Raw genomic sequence first — 26,355 nt, forward strand, 5'->3', positions numbered from 1 at the left:
AATAATAATAATAATAATAAAAAACAAAATAAAATATGCTCAGCCTTTAAGAAGCTCTATGATCTTGCCCCCTTCCTTGTACTGAGCTCTGTTCACCCCAGCAGCCCCTCGTAATGAGTTCGGGACATGAGCACACCTTCAGCTGGTCAGGTGGGCAGAATGAATCAGAAGAGAGCAAATGAGGGAGTCTGGGGTTGGGGGATCCAATCTCCATATGGACCAGTTAACGTTTTACTCCAATGATTCTCATCCATGACTGCACATTAGAACCACCCCCTCCCTGGTTTAAAAATCCCCAAACCCAGGCCCCAAACCAGACTAATTACATCAGAATCTCTAAGGATGGGGCCCAGACATCAGCATTTCCCCAAGCTCCCCAGCTGATTACACTGGGTAGCCGAGGTGGAGAACCACTGTTCTCTCCCCAGGTCACATCCTGAACCTCAGAGAAACTGACCAGCATGTCAAAAAAGTTTGGCAATCTTTGTAAAAAAAATTGGGAAAGAGAATGCAGATAGATGGCTGTGTGTTTCAATCATGTTAAAAAAACATTTAAAGTGTATGTGTTCCTGAGGGTTGGTTTTTAACTTGGGTGTTCTCGGCTTCACACAGCCCTTCTATTATGTTGGGGCAGGCATCTGTGATGCACCCCAACTATACCCCAAGGTCTTTGCCACCAGGAAGGCAGTTTGGCCAATTGGTTAATAATGGGGATTTGGGAAGCCAGTGTACTTTCTTAACTAGGGCAAGTTACTAAATCAGTGCAAAGTGCCTGGCAAGTAGTCAGCCTGATAAAAGCTGGAGCCATTATTAATATTATATGGCTTCCTTGGGCAAAGTGGGTGTCCAATAAAAGTTCACTGGGTGAAGGGCATATGGCAACACTGTCCAACAGAAACATCATGGAAGCCACAGATGTGATTTCAACTTTTCCAATAGCAACAATTTAAAAAGTAAAATGAAACAGATGAAATTAATTTTAATAAAAGAGGTTATTTCATACGTTCAAGTATTATAATTTCAATGTGTAGTCAGTATAAAAAAAAGTATCAATAAGTTATTAATGAGTTATTTTACACTTTTTTCTCCCCCTGTATTATATCTTTGAAATCTGTTGTGCTTTGTACATCTAATTCAGACCAGTCACATTTCACATGCTCAACAGCCACACGTGGCAAGGGGCTCTGTGTTGAGCAGTTTCCTTCATGTCCCAAAACCTGCACATTGAAAATGTCCATTAAATGTGCTCCTCTAGGGACTTCCCTGGTGGCGCAGTGGTTAAGAATCCGCCTGTCAATGCAGGGGACACGGGTTTGATCCATGGACTGGGAAGATCCCACATGCCGCGGAGCAACTAAGCCCGTGTGCCACAACTACTGAGCCTGAGCTCTAGAGCCCATGAGCCATAGCTACGGAGCCCACGTGCCACAACTACTGAAGCCTGCGCACCTCGAGCCCGTGCTCCGCAACAAGAGAGGCCACTGCAATGAGAAGCCCGCGCACGGCAATGAAGAGTAGCCTCTACTCACCGCAACTAGAGAAAGCCCGCGCACAGCAATGAAGACCCAACGCAGCCAAAAATAAATAAATAAACAAATTAATTTTTTTTAAAAAAAAGACTCCTCTGGGCCAGTTCTACCTCCTGACCCCTCCTCACAGGGGCATCCATGCCCTGCAGCCCTTCTCTTGTTCCAACCTGAGCCTGTTTTGAAAAGGTCACAGTTTTCGGCCTAATATTGTAAACCCGACCCTTGTGCGAATATCCCAGGGCTTTGCAAGATCACTGGCCTCATCCTTGCTTCAGCTTGTCTGCTTGCACCAGAAATTTGTGGCCATAAGCAGAAAGTTACATTTTCTGTCTTAGTTTTTACAAAAATATTTGCTTGACCCAAAAGGCAGCCTGCCCAGGGGCAGGGTGGAAAGTTCACAGGAACTGCTGTACCTGCTGCTCTTCCCACCCAGGCCCCACCCCACTGGGAGTGGCAGCCTCCTGGTCTTTGCAGCCAAGCAGCATGACTCATCCTGGTCACTTGTTCAACCTCCCCTCCAGTCTCAGAGCCGCTTTTGTATTTCAGTTGAATAGGACGCCTGAAACACACACACACATACAGGCACACACACTAGCAGTGAGCCTGGCCGAGGGCTTGGTTCTTAAGTGGGAAAGCGTATTGTTCGCCATAATTACCGTCATATTCCTCAACCTGGCCCTCCACTGCCATTCCAGGGCTCCCTGGGTCTCTCTGTCCGGGAAACTTTCTGTGGTTTAACTTCAGGCAAGAGGTTGGAGAGGAATTCAGATCCTGACCAAAGGGCAGAACAAGTCAGGAATCTGTCCTCTTGTGACTGGGGGGATGCCCGCAGCCCCACAGGACATTGAGGCTTCAGCCAGGGTAGCTGAGCCTCTCCTTGTCCTCCCCGCTAGGTTTGGAGTCTCTATATGCACAAAGGTACATTTTTGGGTTTTTTTGCCATGCCGCGTGGCTTGCAGGATCTTAGTTCCCAGACTAGGCATTGAACCCTTGCCCCCTGCAATGGAAGTGCAGACTCCTAACCACTGGACTGACAGGGAATTCCCACAAATGTACTTTTTGACCCCAGCATTTCTCAACCATGGTTGCATGTTAAAATCACTGGAGCAGCTTTTCATTTTTAAGTTATTATTTTTCTTTTATTTATAAATTTTTAATTTTTATTCTATTGAAGTATAGTTGATTTACAATGTGCTAATTTCTGCTGTTCGGCAAAGTGACTCAATTATATATATATATATAATTTAAATTTTTTTTTAAATTTATTTTTGGCTGCATTGGGTCTTCGTTGCTGCGCACGGGCTTTCTCTAGTTGCAGCAAGCGGGGGCTACTCTTTGCTGTGGTGTGCAGGCTTCTCATTGCGGTGGCTTCTCTTGTTGCAGAGCACAGGCTCTAGGCACGCAGGCTTCAGTAGTTGTGGTGCTCGGGCTCAGTAGTTATGGCTCGCGGGCTCTAGAGCACAGGCTTAGTAGCTGTGGTGCACGGGCTTAGTTGTCCCGTGGCATGTGGGATCTTTCCGGGCCAGGGATCGAACCCATGTCCCCTGAATTGGCAGGCAGATTCTTAACCACTGCGCCACCAGGGAAGTCTCTATACTTTCTTTTTTATATTGTTTTCCATTATGGTTTATCTCAGGATATTGAATATAGCTCCCTGTGCTGTACAGTAGGACCTTGTTGTTTAACCGGGGCAGCTCTTTAAATTCCGATGCCCAGGCCCAAAACCAGACCAATTAAACTGGAATTTCTTGAAGCTTTTACTCTGTGACCAGGTGGGTTTATGATTTCCAGTTTGAGCTGGAACCCTAAGTTCTGCCCAGCAGTCCCTCAGGCCTCCCTAGTCAGCAGGCCCAGGCTATGATTCCACACCTCCGCTGCCCTCTGGACTCCCATTCTCCTTCCTCTGCCAGTCTAAGTGGGAAAGGACAGAGGTGGGAAGTTACTTTCTCGGGAGGCACCAATCCTCACCCATCTTATGTCCTTCCCACTTCAGAGAAAGCAGAGACCGAGGCTAACAGGGTCCCCACCACGGGAGTCCATCCCTTCCACACCCTCTGTGTTTTGCTCACCTTTATTCTTCCTCTGTCTCTTTCTCAGACTTTTAGTCTGCTTCACTGTCTTTTCATTTTCAGCTTATAAACATCCTCGTGTCACTATCACCTGAAAAATTGGAATCCCTCCCTCAATTCTGTCTCTCTTTCAATTTAGTACTCTATCTCTTTGTTCCTCTTCCTCGCTAAGCTTCTTGAAGGAGTCCTCTTCCTCATGGTGGTCTGCACTTTCTCACTTCTCCCCAACCCCCCACAGGTGAGCTCAGCTCCATCACAATGCTGACACTCGCTAAGGTCACAGGTGACCTCCTAGACACTAAATCCTTGGCCTATTTTCCATCTTCCCCTTCTCACTCTTTGGCTGTGTTGATCACCTCCTCTCCCTTGAAATTCATCTTTGGTCTCCTGTGACTCCTTTACTGATTTCCTCTCATCTCTTTGATGGTTTCCTGTTCCTCTACCCAGCCTTGAGATTGGTGTTCCCCAGTTCTATCCTTGACCTTCTCTCTATGTGACTTTATCTATCCCAAGGCTTCAGCTCCTACCTATATGATGTTAACTCCCAAATCTTTGTCTCTAGCCCAGATTTCTTTCTTTTTCTAAAAAAAAAAACCTCTTCATTTATTTTTTGGCCGTGCCGCACAGCATGTGGGATCTTAGTTCCCTGACCAGGGATCGAACCCGTGCCCCCTGCATTGGAAGGGCAGAGTCTTAACCACTGGATGGCCAGGGAAGTCCCTCTAACCCAGATTTCTTTTTTTTTTTTTTAATTTTTTAATATTTTTGGCTGCGTTGGATCTTTGTTGCTGCATGCGGGCTTTCTCTAGTTGCGGTGAGCTGGGGCTACTCTTCGTTGTGGTACGTGGGCTTCTCATTGCCGTGGCTTCTCTCGTTGCAGAGCATGGGCCCTAGAATGTGCAGACTTCCATAGTTGTGGCACGTGGGCTCAGTAGTTGTGGTGCACGGGCTGTAAGGCATGTGGGCTTCAGTAGTTGTGGCACACGGGTTTAGCTGCTCCGCAGCATGTGGGATATTCCCAGATCAGGGACCGAACCTGTGTCCCCTGCATTGGCAGACAGATTCTCAACCACTGCACCACTAGGGAAGTCCCTAGCCCAGATTTCTTTTCTTTTTTTTTTTTTTTTTCTTTTGCAGTGCACGGGCCTCTCACTGTTGTGGCCTCTCCCGTTGCGGAGCACAGGCTCCGGATGCGCAGGCTCAGCAGCCGTGGCTCATGGGCCCAGCAGCTCCGCGGCATGTGGGATCTTCCCAGACCGGGGCACGAACCTGCATCCCCTGCATTGGCAGGAGGACTCTCAACCACTGCGCCACCAGGGAAGCCCCCAGATTTCTTATATGTCCAGCTGTCTACTGGGCATCTCCACACTAATACACCTCTGAACACGTCCAGAATGGGACTCATTATATTCTTTCCATCAAATTTGCTTTTACTCTAGTAGTCATACTTAACAGTGAGATACTAGAAGTATTACCATAAAAGTTAGGAACACGAAAAAGGTGCCCACCGCCATCACTATTATTTAGGATTGTTCTGAAAGAACAATAGAAACCTGAATAGAAAGATCTGTTCAGTTCAATAAGTCTTAGAAGAAAAGTCAATAAGAACAATACAGGTTGGAAAGAAAACAATTATCAATATTTGCAAATGTGGAAAATTCCAGAGAATCACTTGGAAAACAAAGCTAATCAATAATTCAGCAAAGTTCCTGTTACAAATTAATGACACACTAAGACAATAGCATTGCTTTATGTTCACTTACTTAGAAACGTACAGAGCCTACAATGTGGAGCCACTGTTTCTTAACGCTGTAGCGCTACAGTTATGAATGAAAGATATGTAGTCTCTGCTCCCATGAAGTTTTCATTCAGGTAATGAGAAGTTAGATATTGTATTAGAAAAAAGGTCTCACCACAAATATAAAATATCTAGGAATAAACTTAATCAGTAATGTGTAGGACTTAGAATAAAACTATTCAGAAACATAAAGGGAGTCTTTAAAAATGGAAAGAAATACTATGTATCTAGATTGGAAAATCTAACATGAATTTTAAGTTTTAATTAATTTATTTTGGAGGTACTTTGATTCAATAAACTTACAAGTTTAAAGGAGAGAAAATATTCAAGAATGTGTTGCAAAGGGTGTAAGCCTTGTGCTACCAGTTATTACCGTTTAGTGCATAGAAGTAATAAGCAAAGAGGGTGGAGAAGGCACAGGAAAAGACAGGCATATAGATAAGGCAGAAAGGAAAGTCTAGGATAAAAAAGAATGTATTTTCTAATAAAGGCCTCTCACGTCAATGCGGAAGAGGAAGGATCAGTCTAGAGAATGATAGAGTTTCATCTTGATACCAAATGTCACAGGTAGGAGTAAGGAGGTGGCTGCCTGAAGTTCTAGGAGGGCTGTGAGGCCTAGTCTAGGCTTAGCCAGGAGTTCTGCGTTTGATTAGAAATGTCTTCCAGGGGCCCAGGAACAGAAGACTACACTCAGGCCACATATTTGTCATTCCTGGATTATTCAAGAAATATCATTGGGACAACTAGCCAGCAATTTGGGGGAAAAAAATCATTAGCTTTTCCTACCATATATACCAAAATAAATTTCAGATGGATTAGATTTAAATGTCAAAAATGAAAACATAAAAGACTAGAAGAAAAAAGAGGACTTTTTTTTTTTATAATTGTGGTGCGGAAAGGACTTCTGAAGCGTGACGCTAAAGACAGAAACCATAAAGTTAAAGATTGATAGATTTAGCTTCTTAGGCATTAGAAACTTCTGCAGAGCAGAAGCTGAAAGGAAACTGACAAACTGAGGGGGAAAATGCAGTATATATGATGAAGTGTTAATATTTTACCATATAATGAGCTCCTCAGTCAATAAGAAAAATACAAACACCCCAACAGAAAAAGGTGAAAAATGTGTTTAATAGGTAATTCACCAAAGGAGAAATGCAAACAGCTGAGAAATGTATAATTTTTTTTTTTTTTTTACTCACCCGTAATCTAAGGAATGAAAATTAACACAATGGCATGACATTTGTTTTCACCTGCCAGATTGGCAAAGAAAAATCTCTAGTGTGCTTAAGAACATGGGAAACAATCCTGGGAAAATCCCTGCTCACTGGGCTTAGTCATCTTGGATGCAAAAATCCACTTTGTAGTGGTTTCTGATTACTTTTTTCAGAGAGCAGTCAAGCTCTAGAAGGTAGCATTTACTGGAGAGATTTGCAAAAAGTTGCGAAAGGAGATCTCTGTAGCTAAGCTATAATTCTGTAAATTTGTGGTTAGCTAGAATATCCTGTCAGACTGTTAAGTTCTAGTTTCCTTTTCTTATTTTCAAATGGCTCTTCCTAAGAAATGGGTCATGAGTCCTTTGGCTATTGTCCCCTAATAAAGCTTTAACTTCTGGAGACCCGAATCCCTTGCTAAATTTTTGGGTATAAATTGACCCCATCTCGGGTACGTTGAGACAGCCCCCTGCTGGGCACCACAGCGTTGGCATGAGGCCAGGAGCCCACCCGGATGGGCCACCTCCTCCCCTGGGAGGAACAGGAGACTCACAAGTCTCCAGACTTCTGAGCAGGTGAGACCCACCTTATCAGACACGCAAGCAATAAAACTTATTTCTGTCACCTTGTTCTGGGTGAGCAGGAATTTTCTCCCCAAGGACACTTTGTTGGGAGATGTCCTGGCATGATGACATCAAAGGTCATCTTCGTTCTGGCTCAAATGTGATTTCACGTTCATTGTGTAATACCCACATAATCAATAGAATAAAAATAAGAAGATGCTATTAATACTATAAAAGTGCTAATCTGGTACTTCCTGATGCCTTCCTAGGCCAAACAGGCACATTCACACTGCTGGTGGGAAATTAAATTAGAGGATAATTTATTTGACTTTAGGTAGGGCAAAAGGAGAGGACAAAACCGTGAAAAATACTGGTAAGTTTGCCTATATAAAACAAAACAAAACAAAACTCAGGCACATCAAAAACACTTCCAACTTTCATGACAAGGGGCTAATATCCTAAATATAGAGAATGCTCTTACAATCATTAAGACAGAAGATGTTCATCTCAGGAAGAAAACGTGCAAAGGATATGAAAAGGCAATCTATAAAAGAAAAATATAAATTATAAAAATCATGAAAAGAGTTTCAACATTATGAGAAATTACAGAGTGCAAATGCAAATCATAAAGACAGCCTGCTTTTTGCTTAACAAATTAGCAAATGTTAAAAAAAATGTGTAAAACAATTATACTCCAATAAAGATATTTTAAAAAATGATGTAAAATAGATAACTAACAAGGACCTACTGTATAGCACAAGGAACTCTACTCAGTATTCCGTAATACCCTAAATGGGAAAAGGATTTGAAAAAGAATAGATACATGTGTGTGCATAACTGCATCACTCTGCTGTACACCTGAAACTAACACAAAAAATAAAAATTAAAAAAAAATAAATAAAAATTTTGAAAAAAAGTGATGATGCCCACTGTTGGTGGAGGTGCAGGGAAAAAGGTACAGTCATAAGAATATACTTGGTAAAATCTTTCCACAGAGCAGCATTTCTCAAAGAGTGGTCAGGGACACCTAGCACTCCTTGAGACTCTTTAGGGATCTAAGAGGTCAAAACTATTTTTATGATATTACTGAGATATTATTTGCCCTTTTCATTATCATTCTCTCATTAGTGTGGAGTGCAGTTTTCCAGAGGCTAGATGATGTGTGATATCTCAGCCAGCCTGATATAGAAACAGATAATGAGACTCCAGCATATTCTATTAAAACAGATACTAAAAGTGTCTGCACAAATGTCAAACAGCCGCTTTTGTCACTAAATGTTTTTTGTTGTGGAAAATGCTATTTTTAATAAAAAAAGTATCATGTATGTTAGCACTTAATGGGTTCATGATAGTTATTTTGCAATGAATATATAAATGTTTAAATCTGTTTAATGTTTTAATTTCTAAGACAGTTAATATGAATAGAATAACCCACACAAACAAAAGCCTGTTGGGAAACGCAATAATTTTTGAGTGTAAAGGGATCCCCAGACCAAAAAGTTTGAGAACTGCTGCTCTAAAGTAAGGTGATGGTATGCATCTAAAGCCTTGAAAATAAAGCTGCCCTTTAATCCTTTCCTCTTTTGAATAATTTATCCTAAGAAAATAATCAGAGATGTATCTCAAGATACTTTTCTAAGTATATTCACCACTTTATTTAAGACGGTAAAATGTAAAAACAATTTAAATGTCTGTAAATAGGAGATTAGTTAAATAAATTACATGAGTGTAATGGAGCACATATGGCTAATAAAAAATGCTACTACAAAATAGTATTTATTGATTTATCACAGTGGAAAATATTCACAGTTTATTAAGTTAAAAAATAGGATATAATGAGAAAGTTTTTCAACCAGTGGTGCTGGGACAACTGGATATCCACACACAAAAGAATGAATTTGGATCCCTACTCAGACCATAAATAAGAATTAGTTCAAAATGGATCAAAGGCTTAAATCTAAGGTCATGAAGATTTATACTTATGTTTTAAGAGTTTTATAGTGTAAGACGTAGAACTATAAAACTCTTAGAAGAAAACATTAGTATAATTCTTTATGACCTTAGATTAAGCAATGGTTTCTTAGATATGACACCCAAAAGCACAACAAAGAAAAAAATAAACTGGACTTCATCAAAATTAAAAACATTTTGGGAATTCCCTGGAGGTCCAGTGGTTAGGACTCGGAGCTTTCACTGCCAGGGCCTGGGTTCGAGCCCTGGAACTAAGATCCCACAAGCCATGTGAGGTGCGGCCTAAAAAAAAAAATTAAACAAAATTAAAAACTTTTATGCTTCAAAGGACACTATCAAGAAAGTTAAGAGACAACCCACAGAATGGGAGAAAATATTTGTGGTCATCTATGAGATAAGAACCTAGTATATAAAATACATAAAGAACTCTTACCGGACTTCCCTGGTGGTGCAGTGGTTAAGAATCTGCCTGCCAATGCAGGGGGCACGGGTTTGTGCCCCGGTCCGGGAAGATCCCACATGCTGTGGAGCAACTAAGCCCGAACACTGCAACTACTGAGCCTGTGCTTTAGAGCCCGCGAGCCACAACTACGGAAGCCCGTGTGCCACAACTACTGAAGCCTGCACGCCTAGAGCCCGTGCTCAGCAACAAGAGAAGCCACCGTAGTGAGAAGCCCGTGCACCACAATGAAGAGTAGCCCCCGCTCACCGCAACTAGCGAAAAAGCCCGCACACAGCAACAAAGACCCAACACAGCCAAAAAAAAAAAAGAAATCTTACAACTCAACAAGAAGATAACCTAACTTTTTAAATGCACAAAGTATTTGAATAAACATTTCTCCAAAGAAGATATTCAAATGACTGATAAGCACAAGAAAAAATTCTCAGTGAAGGAAATGCAAATCATTAAGGAAATACAAACCAAAATCACAATGAGGTATCACTTCATGTCCACTAGGATGACTCAAAAAAAAAAAAAAAAAGAAACTAACAAGCATTAGCAAGAAGGTAGAAAAACTGGAACCCTCATACACTGCTGGCAGGAACGTAAAATGGTGCAGCCCCCATGGAAAACTATTTGGCAGTGCCTCAAAAAGTTAAACAGATTTACCACATAACCCACCAGTTCTACTCCTAGGTATATACTCAAGAGGAATGAAAACCTATGTCCACACAAAAACTTATACAGGAATGTTCATGACAGCATTATTAATAATAGCCAAAAAGTGGAAACAACTCAAATGCCTATCAACTGATGAATGGATAAACAACTTGTGCTATAGCCATACAGTGGAATATATTCAGTCATAAAAAGGAACAAAGTTTTTTTTTTTTTTTTTTTCCGGTACGCGGGCCTCTCACTGCTGTGGCCTCTCCTGCTGCGGAGCACAGGCTCCGGACACGCAGGCTCAGCGGCCACGGCTCATGGGCCCAGCCGCTCCGCAGCACATGGGATCCTCCCGGAACCGGGGCACGAACACGTGTCCTCTGCATAGGCAGGCGGACTCTCCACCACTGCGCCACCAGGGAAGCCCAGGAACAAAGTATTGATATGTGTGACAACATGGACGAAGCTTGAAATCATCATGCTAAGTGAAAGAAGCTAGACACAAAAGGTCACATATTATATAATTCTATCTATATGAAATGTCCAGAATAAGCAAATCCATAGAGTCAGAAAGTAGATTACTGGTTGCCAGGGAATGGGGTAGATGGGGTGTGTGAGGAATGAGGAGTGTCTGGTAACAGGTATGGGTTTCTTTTTGAGGTGGTGAGACGTCTGGCATGAGATAGTGGTGATGAATGCACAGCCTTGTGAACATACTAAAACCCACGAAACCGTACACTTTAAAATGGTGAATTTTATGGTATACGAATGATATCTCAATTTAATAAAAAGGAAAATAGCATACAAGTTAGTGTGTAGAGTATATCCATTTTTAAAAGGGTAGTATATATATGCTACTTTATTTTTTTATTTTTTAAATAAATTTATTTTATTTATTTTTTGGCTGCGTTGGGTCGTCACTGCTGTGCACGGGCTTTCTCTGATTGCGGTGCGCGGGCTTATTGCGGTGGCTTCTCTTGTTGCGGAGCACGGGCTCTAGGCGCACGGGCTTCAGTAGCTGTGGTTCACAGGCTCTAGAGCACAGGCTCAGTAGTTGTGGCGCACGGGCTTAGTTGCTCTACGGCATGTGGGATCTTCCTGGACTGGGGCTTGAACCCGTGTCCCCTGCATTGGCAGGCGGATTCTTAACCACTGAGCCACCAGGGAAACCCTATATTTGCTACTTTAAAAGAGTAGTATGTAAAACAAAAGACTAGAGGATGTTAACTTCTAGTTAGCAATATGTAACAATATGGATTTTCATATGTAGTATCTATTTATGTATGTTCTACAAAAATATGTATTGCTGTGTTAACTGAAAGATTGGGCAATAAAAGTTATTAAAGACAAAATGAAACAATTAGGTTCTCCCAGGGCAGTTTTTCTGGCCTCGTGGGACAGTCCAGAATGGTGGTTAGAAAGCAGCTTGGGAGCTACATTACTCATGCTCAAATACTGTCTCTGCCTCCCACTGGCTCTGTAAGCTCGGACAAGTCACCTTACTGCAGTGTGCCTCAGTTTTCTCACCTGTAAAGTGGCATCAGAATAACCGTACCTCATAGGGCCCTGTGGATTCAAGGAGTTAATTCATTTAAAGTGCTTAGAACAGTGCTTTGCACATAGCAAGCTCTTGATAAATGTTAGCCAGTCCTGGAGATGTTGCTCGAGTGGCTCAGGTTGCAGGCTGTGGAATGACCACATCTGACCTCACTGACGTCCTGTCAGGAGCCAGTGGGAGAAGGTTCTCTTAAGGGCTCACTGAGCAAGCCCTGAAAATGTTTTCTGAAATAGAGGTAAACTAACAAATGAAGGCACGGGTTTTCATCTACATGGAGGCAGGTTTAAGAAAGTTCATCTGTCTCCTTGCTATGGTCGAATGGCTCAAGGAGTAAGCAATTTGGGGTCTTCCACCACCTGAGTGACTAATTGGGGAATGTGTTTGCTGTCACTGAAGCAGAGTTAGTTGCCTCAACTCCCCACCAGGGTGGACTCAGCGTCATGGCAGATGTCTGGAGTCTTAATTGGCTGCTGGGAGGAGAAGGGGGCAGCTATAGTTACCCTCTCCCTACTTTAGTGGACATGGGTCCAGGGGGCACTCAGGGGAGCCAGAGCCATCTCACAGAGCCCTCACTGTTAGGGCCTAAGAGCAGGGGAAGGAGGGGGACGGGGCCTGGGTCTGCTTGGAGGCCTAGCTCCGCCTGCCCGCATGTAACCTTCTCTGGCATGCCCCCTTCGCCTTTTCCTCTACTGCCCTCTCCTCTTCCCCAGAAAGTCTAAAGCGGACAGCGCCTTCAGGGATATTCATAGCAAATCTCTCTGGTAGTTCCTTTCTGCTTCCTCCTCAATCAAGCCCTGGTTGAATAGTTACCCAAAATGCCAAGTGGGGCTTGCTGCGCCAGTTTTTTGTTAACTTCCGTTTTTCTCTCTTAGAGTGTTTACAGAGGGCCTGTGTGTCAAAAGTCAGCCCTGTCGCAGAAGGCAGAAGCAGGGTTGGGTGCCCACGAAGGCAGTATTTCCCAAGCAGCCATGGATATTATCTTACCCAGTTAGCTCCGAGGGAGGACTGTGACCCGGGAAGGGGGAGCAATTTGTCCCCGGTCACTTAGAGCCAGGACTAGAACTCAGGTCTCTGAACAAAGAACCCAGCAGAGTATAATTTTCCTTGCAGAATTTTGATGCTCAAGAGGAGGAACCCCAGAACCCCAGGCAGGTAATGAAGAAGAGGACAGCCAGGGTCAGAATTACGAAGAAACAATGATTTCCCAAATGCAAGGATGCCCAAACAGAATGACTTTGGGGAACTGCAAGAGACTAGCAGTCTTTGCACTGGTGAGGCTGGTGGGAACAGATCCTGAAGGGTCTGGAAACTCTGCTGAGAAGTTTGGATTTTCTTTTGTAGACCACGGGTAGAGGTGAGACTTGATGGCCTTTACGCAGGGGAGTGACGTGGTCAGATTGGAATCCTCAGGTGGCCAGGCCAAGCAAGGTGGCCAGAGGACTCGGCAGTGGACAGCTTCTCCGGTGGTGACTACCTATGTATATGTTTGGCTGGGTGCTGCCTCTTCGCAGATGACAGGCCCAGCGATGCTGGACCGTATGTGGCTCACTACTTGGGGTAGCCAAGAGAAAGGGGAGGAGTCTTGAAGTGCAAGTCCCCATAAGAGAGGGGACAAAGTGAATTTAACTCTAGTAGTCAAACTGGCCTGGCAACTGAGAGTCACTGCTCCAATGCCCTCTTCTATTTACAGTCTTCTTAAACCTGTAGCTTTTATTTTTAGCTTTCTATTGCTTCCTCATTACTCTGCCTTTAGTGAGATTCCTTTCAAAAACAACAAAACAACAAAAAACCTTTCCCCCAGTTCTCCCCCAAGTCACTGTCCTGTCTTTCTCTCCTTCGTACCACGTATTTGAGCCATCTATACTCCTGTCTCCATTCCTCAGCCCCCAGGCCCTCCCCTCCTGCTGCAGTCCAGCTTCTCCCCATATTTCTGAAATTCTGCTCCCTAAGGATACTCAGGATGTTGAAATTGTCTTCTCCGGTATCCCCTTTAATCTCTAAAATGAATGGGGGGAAAGGGAGTAAAAAAAAACTATTAGAAATTAGATTTCAGTTTGTTTTTATCTTAACTGTTAACATTTAAGTTTTTTATGTTTTCTAATATACATAATATTTAGAATTATGCTTTATATTATGTATATAGTTTATAAAAAGCATGACTATAGACATATGCGTAATTTATAAATAAATGAGCATGTAATAAGGGTATATGCTAAAGACTTTATACAGAAGGGGTACACTTTAAGAAAATGTTTGGAGATGACTGGTTTTCAAGATAAAGCTTAAACCCTTATTTTGGCATTCAAAGCTGTTTATAATTTAGCCTCAAATGATTCTGCGGCTTCCTCCCCCTCCCCTTCCCTCCCTTTACCAAGTAACATGCTCTAACTACAATGGACTATTACACATCTCCCAACTGTACCAAAACTTCAAGTTTTAGTTCAAATCTATGTTTGCACATAGATGTTCAATCAAACCTGTTAAATCTCACAATTGCTGCATTATTGTCATTCCACTGGCCTTGAAACTTTCCTCCTTGACTACTCTCAAGGGTGCTATCCTGGTTTTTCTTCTGCTGCTTTGACTATTCCTTCTTCATTGGCTGCTTCCTCTATATTTATTCCACAAATACTTATTGAGCCCCTGCTGTATGCCAGGTATGGTGACAGGCACTACAGATACAGTGAACAATTTGACTAGGTCCCTTTACCCCCAGCTTATACCCCAAAGCTCAATCTCTAGCCCTCTCCTCTTGTTACCTGTCTCCCTGTAGCTCTGATTTCTCTTCAGAGTTTGTCTCCTATTTCAAGCTACTTGTTGAATATTTCTGCCTGCAAATACTCCAGTCACCATGTCTGAATTCACTGCTCCCCTTCCTTACAGCTCTTTCTCTGGCCTCCTCATGCAGTTTCAATCTCTCTTGCATTGGTCCCTTTCTATATGCATTTCTATTGATACCGCTTCCCAACCAATATTAGAACCTACTTACCTGAGGTAGTTTTCTAACTGCTGTTCCTGCCTTTATTCTCTCCAAGTTGCCATTCTTCCCATCCTATCCTATCCATCCTTGCTGCCTAAATCATTATTTTACATACTATTGCCGGCTTTGCCTTTTAAGGGGTGGGGATGGGGTTTGAGGAAAATTTGAGGCCTACTTTTTTTTTTGCGGTACGCAGGCCTCTCACTGTTGTGGCCTCTCCTGTTGCAGAGCACAGGATCCGGACGCGCAGGCCCAGCCGCTCCACGGCATGTGGGATCTTCCCAGACCAGGGCACGAACCCGTGTCCCCTGCATCGGCAGGCAGACTCTCAACCACTGCTCCACCAGGGAAGCCCTGAGGCCTACTTTTTATAGGGTATTGGAACCACTTCCCCCAGCAAGTTTCAAGGATATCTCACAAACCATTCAACGTGGTGTTTGAGGGTCCAACCTAATTATCCCCTTCTGCTCTACTCTACACAAACTTATTTGTGCTCATTATTTCCAGAAGACATCAAACCCATTGCTGGGTCTTCACTAGTGTCTCCCTTACCTATCCTGGCTCCTCAAGACAACTGTCTTCTCTCAGCTTATCATTTAGTACACATTGCTTTCTTTCAATATTTCTCTGCCCGAAGACATTGGGGGCAGAAATGGGCCTTTGGCTTTTTGCAATCTAAAGTATATTGAAGTTTACTGTGTTATAAGCACTGTTCTGTTTGACACATGCTTTTTTTTTTCTTTCACAAGCCCAGATGCCTACTTCAACACCTCCATTTTATACAGAACTTAATTTGCCCAAGGCCAAGTGGCAGGATTCAAATTTAAATTCAGGTTTAACTTCAGGACTTGGGCTCCCTTCAGGGACTAACTGCCTGACTCTGCAGTGGGTATAAAGCACATGGTAAGCACCAATCTTACCTCCAGGGACCCTCGGAACTAGGTCTGTACCTCCAAAAAAAGAGCAGATGCCCTGTGGAGAAGAAACCTCAACAAATATTTATGGTGGCTAATACTCCCCTCCCACAGGAATTTCTGCTGTTGGTGATCTCCCACAGTGCCTGGTTTGAACAACACACTCTGGCACCTAATCGTCTATTGTCCTAATCTGCTGTTTCTAGTGTTTTTGCCTAATGGTGGAAAAATTTTCTTCTCTCATCAGTTTCAGCCTAGACCCACTGGCTGACATGAGGCTGCTAGGCCTTTACAGCAAGATCTTCCTACTCCACTGGTGAAGAGAATCAGTGGCACTCACATCTAAGGACCTTTTGGAGTTTTGCTGAAAATGCAGTCTTCTGATTAGATTTGGGGTGAGACCCAGGAATCTGCATTTTTTAACACTGAGGTCATTCTTAGGCGGTTGTCAATGATCAGCCTACATTCCTGCCTGTGTGGACTGCCCCGTTTAGGCAGAATTATTTCCTGGCACAATGATTTCTCTAAACATTGCACACAGCAGGAGAATTAGAAGCTGGCCTCCTTTGTTTCTGGGTAGCCACTTGGCAGGTGTAATAACATCCTCTTGACAGGCCGCTTGCCACAGGTGCATGCGCGCCACATGCGCCCCGCTGCTACCATCCCCCATTCAGTCTTGCTGCCCAACCAAGCCCCCTATCCCTACCACCACCCTGTAGCAGCTACCCTCTCCCAAGCCCTTAGACCCACCCAGCCCCTTTCCCTTCCCCCACCTCAGCCCCTCCCTTCCCCCCCAGCCCAGCCCTTCCCTCCCCCACCTCTTCTCTGGGTCCCCCAGGCTCCTCCCACCTCAGAACGTTTTTTGTTCCTGGCTAAGAGTTTTGCACGTGAGATTGAGGGCGGGGCGGGTGGGACTAGAGGACACACTGCCATTCATCAGAGGTCCTACCGAGTGGGCATACTTTTCCCATCTGAGAAACCCCTTATGTTTTCTACCAGAGAAATGGGCAGAGGCCTCTCTCTGGAACCTGGCTGGAGGGATGTCACTCTCCAAGAGACCCCCACTGTCTCTGCAAACGTCCCAAAGCAGGCCCAGCCTGCCGTGTTCCTTTGTTGGGATGGAAAGGGAATGGAATCTTACCAGTAAGGTGAAAAGGGCTGGAGAAAATACCAGGGACGGGCCCACCCTTCTCCCTACAAAAGCCTAACACTAGAAGGGAAGGAAAGAAATGCACCAACAAAGAGTTTAAGATAGTAGTTCCCAGCTTTTTCAAATATGAAGCATTTTTTAACCAATCCACTTTTTAATTTTTAAATTCTTGACATTACAGAACTAAACTGAAATTTATTAACATTCCACTCTTACATTTCTTATCGACAAACAGAAATAAAATTCATGACCCAAAAACCCAAAACTAAAAACAGGGAAAAGCTTATAAAACTAAATATGGATCCCAGCATTAACAGCTGAACAGAGAATGTGATTTTTAAATTCTTAGCGGATGATAAAGTTGTGTAGAAACCGAACACTTACAAATTATTTAAAACCTGGAATCACTGACCAGAAATTACACAGTTGGATCATGGGAAAACAGCAGAAAGGGGTTATGAGGGAACCTACACTGTTCTAGCTGCACCCCATGCCCTTCTCAGAGGAAAGCCTGGCATTGATTAGATATTGGGCCAGACTAATACTGGCAGCAGAACCAGTGATAGTAACCTGCCTACCAGAAGAGCCTTCCACTGGGTTAGCAATTTTGATCTGGGCCCCGGACATCTGGCGGATCTCATTAATGTTGGCGCCTTGGCGCCCGATTATGCAGCCAATTAAGTTATTTGGAATGGTGAGTTCATGGGTAGTTTGAGTAGATGCATCCAAACTTGCCCAATAGCCTTTCACCTCTGGAGAGCTGGAGTCAATTCCGGCGAATCCGGTCCCGCCGTGCATCATGGCAAAGTGAGACTGTTGTCTTGCCACCTGGTTCAGCTTGGCCAGATCGAGCGGAGAAATGGTGTGTTGTCCTTGAATCGAGTAGGCATCTAGAGGTGGTCCCTCCAGGTCATGGGTGGCGTGAGGGTAGCCAGCAGCGTCGCTGCACCGATCTTGACCGCCCGCGCAGATCACTGGAGAGCTGGCCGGCATGGGCTGGTACGGAATGGTCATGACTCTCCCTTGCGGAGACTGGGAGAGCGTCTCCAGCATGACCAGGCAGATCTGCTTGACACACTCGGTGACAGACTGCGGCACGCCAGCAATGGTGATGGCCCGCTCGGTGGAGTTGGGCAGCATATCCCCCGCCACCTGGACCTGGGCCCCGGTACTCTCGCGGATCTCTTTGATCTTACACCCGCCTTTCCCAATCAGGGAGCCGCACTGGGTGGCCGGCACCACCAGCCTCAGGGTGACCGGGGGCCTGCTGGCCGCCGTGCTGTTGGTCATGGAGCTGTTGATATCTTCTTCCAGCTTGTCGATAATCATAGCGAAGGCCTTAAAGATGGCATTGGTGGGGCCGGTCAGAGTGATGATTCTCTCCGGGCAATTCCCCTCCGAGATGTTGATCCGCGCGCCACTCTCCTCGCGGATCCTCTTAACCGACTCCCCTTTCTTCCCAATGATGCTTCCTACTTCCTTTCCGTGCATAAGCAGCCGAATGGTGAGAGTCACATTTAGTCCACTTTCAGTCACACCGGCATCCATGGCGAGCGGCGGGCGGCGTTCGGGGGAGTTGGGCTCGTTACGTGGTCAAGTCTTTGGTGGCTGGCTGGGGGAGGGGAGGTGTAGGCCCAAAACTGCCGGCGCGAGGCGAGCGAGGGCCGCGGGAGCGAGCGGGCGAGGGCGGGAGGCCGCGGCGTCGTCGCAGGGGCGGGCGGCGGCGGCGGAGGGGGCGAGCGGGGCCGGGAGCGGCGGGCGGGCGGGTGGGCGAGGGCGCGGCGGTGGCGACTCCGGCGGCAGCCTCGGCGGTCTGGGCGGGGCGGGAAGCCCGCTTTCAACCCCGCGTACCCTCTGACCCCGGAAGTGCTTGCTGCGCAGGACCCCTTGAAAAAAAAAGAGGACCCATCCTTTTTAGGTCACAAGATTGCGCCAACCCCCATAGAGTAGTTTTTAAAATACACTTTTAACAGCCTAGCATTGAAAAGAAAGCCCCGGTAGGCAGAAGCTGTGAGTCCGGCAAAGTTTTAAAACGAACATGTATTTTATTAACCCCAGAGGCGCCGGCAGATGTTTGGAAACGGTAGTGTTCTGCGCGGAGGCGACACATTATTTTCCCGCCCTACAAAAGCGGTTTAAGCGCGGAGCGACACGGGCAGCCCCGGCGATAACTGCAGGCGGATGCTAGGACGCCGCGGATTTAAAACATGCGCTCGAGGCGGCCAGAGCGCGTGCGTGAGGGTGTGGGGAGGACGGGAGGGGCTGCCGCGGTCTTCCGGGGGGGAGGGGCGGCGAGGCGAGGCTTGCGGGGCGGGCGCCCGCCCGGGCGGGCACGTGGGGCCCCTTCATGTTCGGCGTCGGGGCGCCCCACGCCAGCCCCCACCCCCGCCTCGGCCCCGTGGCGGTGGTCGGTTGGGAGAAAGACCAAAACCCACCACGCGCCGCTGTCAAAGTCACGGCTCTGCTCATGGTTTCTGGGAAGTGCTAGAAACATGGGTATAAAGAGAATGGCGTCCATTTACATAATGCTTTGTCTGCATTTTGCAACTCTTTCGTTAAACCTGCAGAACCCCCACCTCCTGCGCGGTGTCGTTTTAGTCGCTGCCGCCTCGTCAGACATCTAACACAATGGCGTGCATTTTGGGGGACCGCATTTACCCCTGCTCTGGGGAGCTCCTGCGGTTTTCCCTGCGCGAGTTACTCTCCCGCTGCTGCTTTTCGGCCCTTTCCCCGCTCGGTGCAGCCACGGCGCCCACGCTCTCCGGGGGCGGCCCCCAACAGGGCCCGCCATCTTGGAGGGCCTTTCTTGCCGTGTGTGGAGCCGCGCGTTCCTCCCGGTAAAGAAAGGTCTCTGGGGCTCTTGGGGCGCCAGTTGTGATTTCTGCCCCTTCTCCTTTTCTTCGGCTGAGCCAGACAGAAAAGGCCGAGTGCACGGGGTGCTTTAGGATCCTTCAGGGAAAGCGGCTAACGTGGCGGTCCTTCCCTCCCCCCCTTTCTTCCCCGTGGGGGTGGCCGCCATGTTTCCTGAACACAAAATGGCGACATGTGGCCTATATTCGTCGCTAACGAGTCGGGCCGAAAGCTCTAGAACGCGGCCGCCCCCCCATTCCCCCCTCCCGTCCGTGAGCCGGGGCCTTCCCCGCGCAGCGAGTGCGCTGACCGATTGGGATGAAACCCCGCAGGCTGGTCGCAGCCTCAGCGGGGGAATTTTAATACATTTCTCTCGTTAATTTGAAACGGGAACGCAAATAACTGTAAAATGTAGTCATCATACCGAGTCTCTCGCTCATTTCGTTTAATAATGGATGGAGGGGGGCAGTACCAATGCATAATTTGGGCACTCAGTACCAAAACATTTAGGAATCACTACTTGTAAAGAATGAGATGGGAAATTATTTCTTTCCTAGACTTCTAGAATAGGCTATTGTGCTAAAGAGGTAAAGAAATGGTATTATAAAGCTTCTTTTAAAAGAAGGCAATTTCCATGAAGCGACTGGGATGCCTATGAGCTGGCCAGTGAACCTCAGTTTGCCGTAGTTGTTGACTTGGAGGCTAGAAGGGGCAGACATTTACTGTGCATTTACCAGTGCCAGATCCTGTGTTAGCCATTTTACTGCATAATGTCTTTAATTTTTACAATGACCCTGTGAGGTACGTCTTATCTCTCTTTTTTTTTAGCAGATGAAATCACTTAGGCCAGAGAGATGCAGTGACTAATTCAAGGTCACACAGTGTTGAGGATGGAATCCAGACCTGATACAGTTATTGGTGAGCACATTTCCGAATTTTTCTCTAAGTCAGGGTTTTGAATTTAAATGCTATTTGGACGTTTAGGTGGGCTTGTTATTTCAAGGAATCCCTCAGGTAACTTTTTGTTGCATAGTCACCCCCTGTTTGTATCTTTTTGGGGATTCCCAGTTTTTCCTGGTGTGAGCTATGCCTGTGAGGAGCTCAGAGGCTATTTTTTTTTTTTTTATGAGTTGCCTGGGTGAGGATAGAGAGAAGTGATTCAGCCCTGCATAAAGGCACAGGTATCTGTCAGTCCAGCCTGGTCTGTGGCGCATTTGAGTCTACCTGGCTCTGTGGGAGTAGGCAATTTCTCTGACTCACTTGCGTCCTTCAGCTACCCATGGGCATGACTTTTGCCTTCCCCATCCCAGCCTCCACCCAGGTAAAAATAAATAAATTTACTCTGGCACCATGCCTCTATTTCTCTGCAGATATTGACAGAGCATGACAGAGTGGTAGATAAGTCATGGTCTGTGGACTTTTCAGTTCAATGTAACAAATAACTTGTGGACCAAGCAACAAATATGTGCCGAAACAGGGCTATGCTTGTATGGGTATTAAGAGGTGGAGAGAAGGGCTTTTTGCTTCCTTAAACTTACACTAATATTGTATATTAGACTTTCCAAAGTGCTTTCATATTACCTTAGGTAATCCTACAAACAACTTTAACAGGTAGGTACATAACAGCAACAACGACAGTCATAGCACTAAGTGCTTACTGTGAGCCAGGCACTGTTTGAACCTTTATTTTGTGTGTTAATTCAGTGGTTCTCACATTTTTAAAAGCAAACCACCATGAGAAGTATATTTTCTGTAATTGAAACATATATGCACACATATAGATAAAGGAAACAAAATTTTTGCAAAACAGTACTTATTCATACTACATGCAATGTACTCTGGTAAATTCTGTTGTCTTCTTTACATTAAAAAAAAAAGAGGCACACATCACACTAAAGGATGAAAAACCCATTATTAGGTTGTGACCAGTATGATTAATCTACACATTTAAACCTCACAAATCCTCCTGAGTTGGGGGTGATGTTATTTCCATTTAAACAGAGGTACAAAGAGAAGGATTTATCTAAGGTCACACAGCTGTTACGTGGTAAAACGAAGATTTGGATCGAGGCAATTTGAGCCCAGAGCCTATATACTTAACCACTAAGGTAGACCGTCTGTGGTCTCTTGAGAGGGCCTTATCTTGTAGAGAGACAGTTGATCTTAGTAAATGTTAAAAACTTAGGAGACAACAAAAGGACTAAATTGCATATAATCAAGAATTATCCTGATTCAAAGCATTCTGGTCCTCTAAATCTGTCACCTGTTTCTTTTCCCTAAAGAAAATTTTACCCACTGGGTCTGTCTTCCCAAGACTGCAATTTTAAGCCTTTTTTGGCAGGCATATTTTTTTTTTTAACATCTTTATTGGAGTATAATTGCTTTACAATGGTGTGTTAGTTTCTGCTTTATAACAAAGCGTATCAGCCATACATATATCCCCATATCTCCTCCCTCTTGCGTCTCCCTCCCACCCTCCCTATCCCACCAACTCTAGGTGGTCACAAAGCACCGAGCTGATCTCCCTGTGCTATGCGGCTTCTTCCCACTAGCTATTGGTATTACATTTGGTAGTGTATATATGTCCATGTCACTCTCTCTCACTTTGTCCCAGCTTACCCTTCCCCCTCCCCGTGTCCTCAAGTCCCTTCTCTAGTAGGTCTGTGTCTTTATTCCCATCCTGCCTCTAGGTTCTTCATGACCTTTTTTTTTTTTTTTTTTAGATTCCATATATATGTGTTAGCATACGGTATTTGTTTTTCTCTTTCTGACTTACTTCACTCTGTATGACAGTCTTTAGGTCCATGCACCTCACTACAAATAACTTAGTTTCGTTTCTTTTTATGGGTGAGTAATATTCCATTGTATATATGTGCCACATCGTCTTTATCCATTCATCTGTTGATGGACACATAGGTTGCTTCCATGTCCTGGCTGTTGTAAATAGAGCTGCAGTGAACATTGTGGTACATGACTGTTTTTGAATTATGGTTTTCTCAGGGTATATGCCCAGTAGTGGGATTGCTGGGTAATATGGTAGTTCTATTTTTAGTTCTTTGAGGAACCTCCATACTGTTCTCCATAGTGGCTGTATCAATTTGCATTCCCACCAACAGTGCAAGAGGGTTCCCTTTTCTCCACACCCTCTCCAGCATTTATTGTTTGTAGATTGTTTTTTAATTTTTATTTATTTATTTATTTTGTTTTTGGCTGTGTTGGGTCTTCGTTGCTGTGCGCTGGCCTTCTCTAGTTGCAGCGAGTGAGGGCTACTCTTGGTTGCGATGCACGGGCTTCTCATTGCGGTGGCTTCTCTTGTTGCGGAGCACGGGCTCTAGGCTTATGGGCTTCAGTAGTTGAGGCACACGGGATCAGTAGTTGTGGATCACAGGCTCTAGAGCGCAGGCCCAGTAGTTGTGGCACACGGGCATAATTGCTCCGCGGCATGTGGGATCTTCCTGGACCAAGGCCCAAACCTGTGTCCCCTGCATTGGCAGATGGATTCTTAACCACTGCGCCACCAGGGAAGTCTCTAGATTTTTTTGATGATGGCCATTCTGACTGGTGTGAGGTGGTACCTCACTGTAGTTTTGATTTGCATTTCTCTAATGATTAGTGATGTTGAGCATCCTTTCATGTGTTTGTTGGCAATCTGCGTATCTTCTTTGGAGAAATGTCTTTTTAGGTCTTCTGCCCATTTTTGGATTGGGTTGCTTGCTTCTTTAATATTGAGCTGCATGAGCTGCTTGTATATTTTGGAGATTAATCCTTTGTCAGTTGCTTCGTTTGCAAATATTTTCTCCCATTCGGAGGATTGTCTTTTCGTGTTGTTTATGGTTTCCTTTGCTGTGCAAAAGCTTTGAAGTTTCATTAGGTCCCATTTGTTTATTTTTGTTTTTATTTCCATTTCTCTAGGAGGTGGGTCAAAAAGGATCTTGCTGTGATTTATGTCACAGAGTGTTCTGCCTATGTTTTCCTCTAAGAGTTTTATAGTGTCTGGCCTTACATTTAGGTCTTTAATCCATTTTGAGTTTATTTTTGAGTTTATTTTTGTATGGTGTTAGGGAGTGTTCTAATTTCATTCTTTTACGTGGAGCTGTTCAGTTTTCCCAGCACCACTTATTGAAGAGGCTGTCTTTTCTCCATTGTACATTCTTGCCTCCTTTATCAAAGATGAGGTGACCATATGTGTGTGGGTTTATCTCTGGGCTTTCTATCCTGTTCCATTGATCTATATTTATATTTTTTTGCCAATACCATTCTGTCTTCATTACTGTACCTTTGTAGTATAGTCTGAAGTCCGGGAGCCTGATTCCTCCAGCTCCGTTTTTCTTTCTCAAGATTGCTTTGGTTATTTGGGGTCGTTTTGTGTTTACATACAAATTGTGAAATTTTTTTGTTCTAGTTCTGTGACAAATGCCATTGGTAGTTTGATCGGGATTGCATTGAATCTGTAGATTGCTTTGGGTAGTATAGTCATTTTCACAATCTTGATTCTTCCAATCCAAGAACATGGTATATCTCTCTGTCTGTTTGTATCATCTTTATAATTTCTTTCATCAGTGCCTTATAGTTTTCTGCATACAGGTCTTTTGTCTCCTTAGGTAGGTTTATTCCTAGGTATTTTATTCTTTTGGTTGCAGTGGTAAATGGGAGTGTTTCCTTAATTTCTATTTCATATTTTTCATCATTAGTGTATAGGAAGGCAAGAGATTTCTGTGCATTACTTTTGTATCCTGCTACTTTACCGCATTCATTGATTAGCTCTAGTAGTTTTCTGGTAGCATCTTTAGGATTCTCTATGTATAGTATCATGTCATCTGCAAACAGTGACAGTTTTACCTCTTCTTTTCCAACTTGTATTCCTTTTATTTCTTTTTTGTCTCTGATTGCTGTGGCTAAAACTTCCAAAACTATGGTGAATAATAGTGATGAGAGTGGACAACCTTTTCTTGTTCCTGATCTTGGTGGAAATGGTTTCAGTTTTTCACCATTGAGAATGATGTTTGCTGTGGGTTTGTCATATATGGCCTTTATTATGTTGAGGTAGGTTCCCTCTATGCCCACTTTCTGGAGAGTTTTTATCAGAAATGGGTGTTGAATTTTGTTGAAAGCTTTCTCTGCATCTATTGAGATGATCATATGGTTTTTCTCCTTCAGTCTGTTAATATGGTGTATCACATTGATTGATTTGTGTATATTGAAGAATCCTTGATTCCCTGGGAAACCCCCCTTGATCATGGTATGATCCGTTTAATGTGCTGTTGGATTCTGTTTGCTAGTATTTTGTTGATGATTTTTGCATTTATGTTCATCAGTGATATTGGCCTCTAGTTTTCTTTCTTTGTGGCATCTTTATCTGGTTTTGGTGTCAGGGTGATGGTGGCCTTGTAGAATGAGTTTGGGAGTGTTCCTCCCTCTGCTATATTTTGGAAGAGTTTGAGAAGGATAGGCGTTAGCTCTTCTCTAAATGTTTGATAGAATTCGCCTGTGAAGCCATCTGGTCCTTGGCTTTTGTTTGTTGGAAGATTTTTAGTCACAGTTTCAATTTCAGTGCTTGTGATTGGTCTGTTTATATTTTCTATTTCTTCCTGGTTCAGTCTCGGAAGGTTGTGCTTTTCTAAGAATTTGTCCATTTCTTCCAGGTTGTCCATTTTATTGGCATATAGTTGCTTGTAGCAATCTCTCATGATCCTTTGTAATTCTTCAGCGGACATATTTCTTTAATCTCTCTGTGTCTGAGGATCTCCAGGACTCTTCTCACTTTCCCAATGAAGTCTTCTCTTTCCCAGCTCTCAGCACCGCCTGCATCAGTCTTACAGCCCCTCCCTTGGGTAGCCCACATTTAGGCTGTTGATGAAATTGTAATGTGTCTTGGTGTTGATAATGTGTTGTAAGGGCCTCAGGTGCTTTGGGTGACCCTGAGATCTGGCAAAGAGGGTACTGGACTTGAGAATTGGTGGCTCTGGCCCCTAGCTCCAGCTCTGCCACTAACTAGCTTTGAGAGTTCTACAATTCAGTTCATTTATCTGGGCCTCAGTTTTCCCATCTGTAAAACAAGATTAAATGCTCTCTAAGGCCGTTTCTAATTCTGTCCAGGGAGTGATGATATTTGATGATCTTGGTTATTTATCCCTGGTAGGGAGGGTTGGGTAAATGTTTTGCTCACTTATGGTAAATTCTCCACTCCCTTCCTCAGACCTGCCTTATCTTACAGATATGTGAGTGAATTCCACACCACCCATTTTACAGATGAAGCCACTGAGATACAGAGCAACTGACTAAATAGTCACCACCCCGCTCCTGGATCCTCACATGACACTTCTCCCAGGTTGGTTAAAGGGTTTAACAAGGTTGGGAAGGTGAGTCAGGCTTACACTTTAGAAGTTGAACCACAGTATTTTTGCTTCCTCTTACCACATTGGCATGTTATATAAAACTTTTCAAAGTGTTATTTAATCATCACAGTCAACTTTGCCAGGGAGATATTATTATGCCCATTTTATGAAAGAACCGTCTTTGGATCAGAGTAGTAGAATGACTTGCCCAAGGTTACACAGCTTGTTAGGACCTGAGCTAGGCCTCTTGACTCCTAGTTGTGGATTGTTCCTTTCCTTGGCTTCTGATGTTTGTGGCACTGACTTTAACACATGGAAT

At 44.4% G+C, this 26,355-nt stretch overlaps 1 protein-coding gene and 1 long non-coding RNA gene across 15 annotated transcripts in view; one reads left to right on the forward strand and one right to left on the reverse strand.

Annotated features, from left to right (window-relative positions):
• LOC115864076 (uncharacterized) overlaps nucleotides 1-26,355 on the forward strand; it is a 116,360-nt gene that overhangs the window by 9,863 nt on the left and 80,142 nt on the right. For 9 of the 14 annotated variants that reach the window (XR_009566154.1, XR_009566144.1, XR_009566143.1 and 6 more), the window contains exons 1-2: nucleotides 19,971-20,619; nucleotides 25,916-26,029. This is a non-coding gene — a long non-coding RNA (uncharacterized lncRNA). The other 5 variants (XR_009566151.1, XR_011377887.1, XR_009566145.2 and 2 more) reach the window with 5 other exon arrangements.
• Nucleotides 16,947-18,597, reverse strand: PCBP1 (poly(rC) binding protein 1). The gene has a single exon (XM_030877469.3). The coding sequence runs from the start codon at nucleotides 18,397-18,399 to the stop codon at nucleotides 17,329-17,331; it is 1,071 nt and encodes a 356-aa protein (XP_030733329.1). The 5' UTR covers nucleotides 18,400-18,597; the 3' UTR covers nucleotides 16,947-17,328.

This window comes from Globicephala melas, chromosome 12 (genome assembly GCF_963455315.2).
Source record: "Globicephala melas chromosome 12, mGloMel1.2, whole genome shotgun sequence".
Lineage (NCBI taxonomy): Eukaryota > Metazoa > Chordata > Mammalia > Artiodactyla > Delphinidae > Globicephala > Globicephala melas.

Coding starts and splice junctions, on each gene's coding strand:
- PCBP1 (XM_030877469.3), bottom strand. CDS start 18,399: ATGGATGCCGGTGTGACTGAAAGTGGACTAAATGTGACTCTCACCATT.